Source organism: Limulus polyphemus, unplaced genomic scaffold (assembly GCF_000517525.1).
Source record: "Limulus polyphemus unplaced genomic scaffold, Limulus_polyphemus-2.1.2 Scaffold5655, whole genome shotgun sequence".
Taxonomy (NCBI): Eukaryota; Metazoa; Arthropoda; class Merostomata; order Xiphosura; family Limulidae; genus Limulus; species Limulus polyphemus.
This window is the reverse complement of record NW_013671265.1, coordinates 27,853-29,458: the sequence shown is the minus strand read 5'-3', so window position 1 is coordinate 29,458 and position 1,606 is coordinate 27,853. Positions and strand designations below refer to the sequence as shown.

The 1,606-nt window shown below is 35.7% G+C and overlaps 1 protein-coding gene across 1 annotated transcript in view; it reads left to right on the top strand.

Annotated features, from left to right (window-relative positions):
• The window catches only part of LOC111089241 (dixin-A-like), a 29,271-nt gene that overhangs the window by 7,680 nt on the left and 19,985 nt on the right, over nucleotides 1-1,606 (top strand). Inside the window, exon 2 of the mRNA XM_022401382.1 lies at nucleotides 794-862. Within this exon, the coding sequence (XP_022257090.1) occupies nucleotides 794-862 (69 nt within the window). The remainder of the gene's footprint in view (nucleotides 1-793; nucleotides 863-1,606) is intronic.

Below are 1,606 nucleotides of genomic sequence, written 5' to 3'. Positions count from 1 at the left end.
TTTATCTAGAAACGCTCGAAGTAACAGTAATTATCGTGCACCTTTACTTTATCTAGAAACGCTCGAAGTAACAGTAACTGTCGTGTAACTTTATCTAGAAACGCTCGAAGTAACAGTAATTATCGTGCACCTTTGCCTTATCTAGAAACGCTCGAAATAACAGTAACTGTCGTGTAACTTTATCTAGAAACGCTCGAATTAACAGTAACTATCGTGCACCTTTACCTTATCTAGAAACACTAAAGTAACTTCACTTTATCCAAACCATTGAGAGTAACAGTACCTGTTGAGCAGATTCACCCTTATTTAAAAACTCCCCCTTAATTCAGCAACTCAACTTTATAGCAGATAGCACCCGTCGTTTAGCTGCTTAGGTTAATTCTACATTCATAAAGAAAACATGAACTTTACGCAGTTTTAATCTTTACGTAGTAATTAAACTGCTAAGCTGTCTTAATACGTTTGTTTATCGTGTTGTTTTATGTCAGATACCTGTGGCACAGTTCACATCTATTAAAGTTGGACTCAAGTCCTTTTTCTTGCATTCTTTATACACCTGTTTTGAATTTTGAGTTAAACGCCTTTTCGACCTTTGCCCCAAGGGATTTGAAGCGTCGTCATCATTGTGAAAATATAGATAACTGAACAGATATTTTTATAATAACTTTAACCTGAACGTACGTGTACTAAGTTATGTTTACTACCACTAAAATATCCATGAAAATAATATTGTTAAACTAATTCAACACTGTTAACTTTTATGTGATGATTTAAGTTGTTTTATCCGTTTCAGGAGGATGTCAAAAAAAGGCTCAAAGAAATGTCGGAAGGTTACTTCAATCTTCATGAAAAACGGATTCAGGTAAGGCTGAATATAAGGTAGTTTATCATTAACTTAATGAGAATTGAAAACATTTGTTTCTAACCGTTCACCCCATTTATCTCTGATGATGGAAAGTCCATTTTCTGAAAGAGCTCAAGTTACTGAGTTTCTTTAGTGATACTATTTATAATTTTATCGTAGATTAACTCAGCATTTTGTCACAAAAAATCAAAATCATCGTGTCTTTGGAAGTCGTAATTACATATGTATAATAAATCTAAGGAAATTCAACCATAAACATATAAGAACGAAACGTTGAGTTATATAAGCAGGCTCTGAATGCTCAAAAGTCGTTTAGAATATTTATCTACACACTGTGCTCCAGACTAACTTCAAAGATCAAAATTGCTTGTTGATCACGTTTAAGAATGACTTTGACAAAAAAGCTTTCACAGAATGAAGACATATTTATAAAACCAATAAGAAATGTGAAAATATGTGCCCAGAAAACGACGTAGTGGTGCCAGCCTACATGAAAGCAAAGTAAAGCAACGACGTAGTGGTGCCAGTCTACATGAAAGCAAAGTGATGCTAGCCTGTAGGGAAGGTTTCAGATTGCGCTTGTAAGGCAAAGTGATGCTAGCCTGTAGGGAAGGCTTTGGATTGCGCTTGTAAAGCAAAGTGATGCTAGCCTGTAGGGAAGGCTTCAGATTGCGCTTGTAAAGCAAAGTGATGCTAGCCCGTAGGGAAGGCTTCAGATTGCGCTTGTAAAGCAAAGTGATG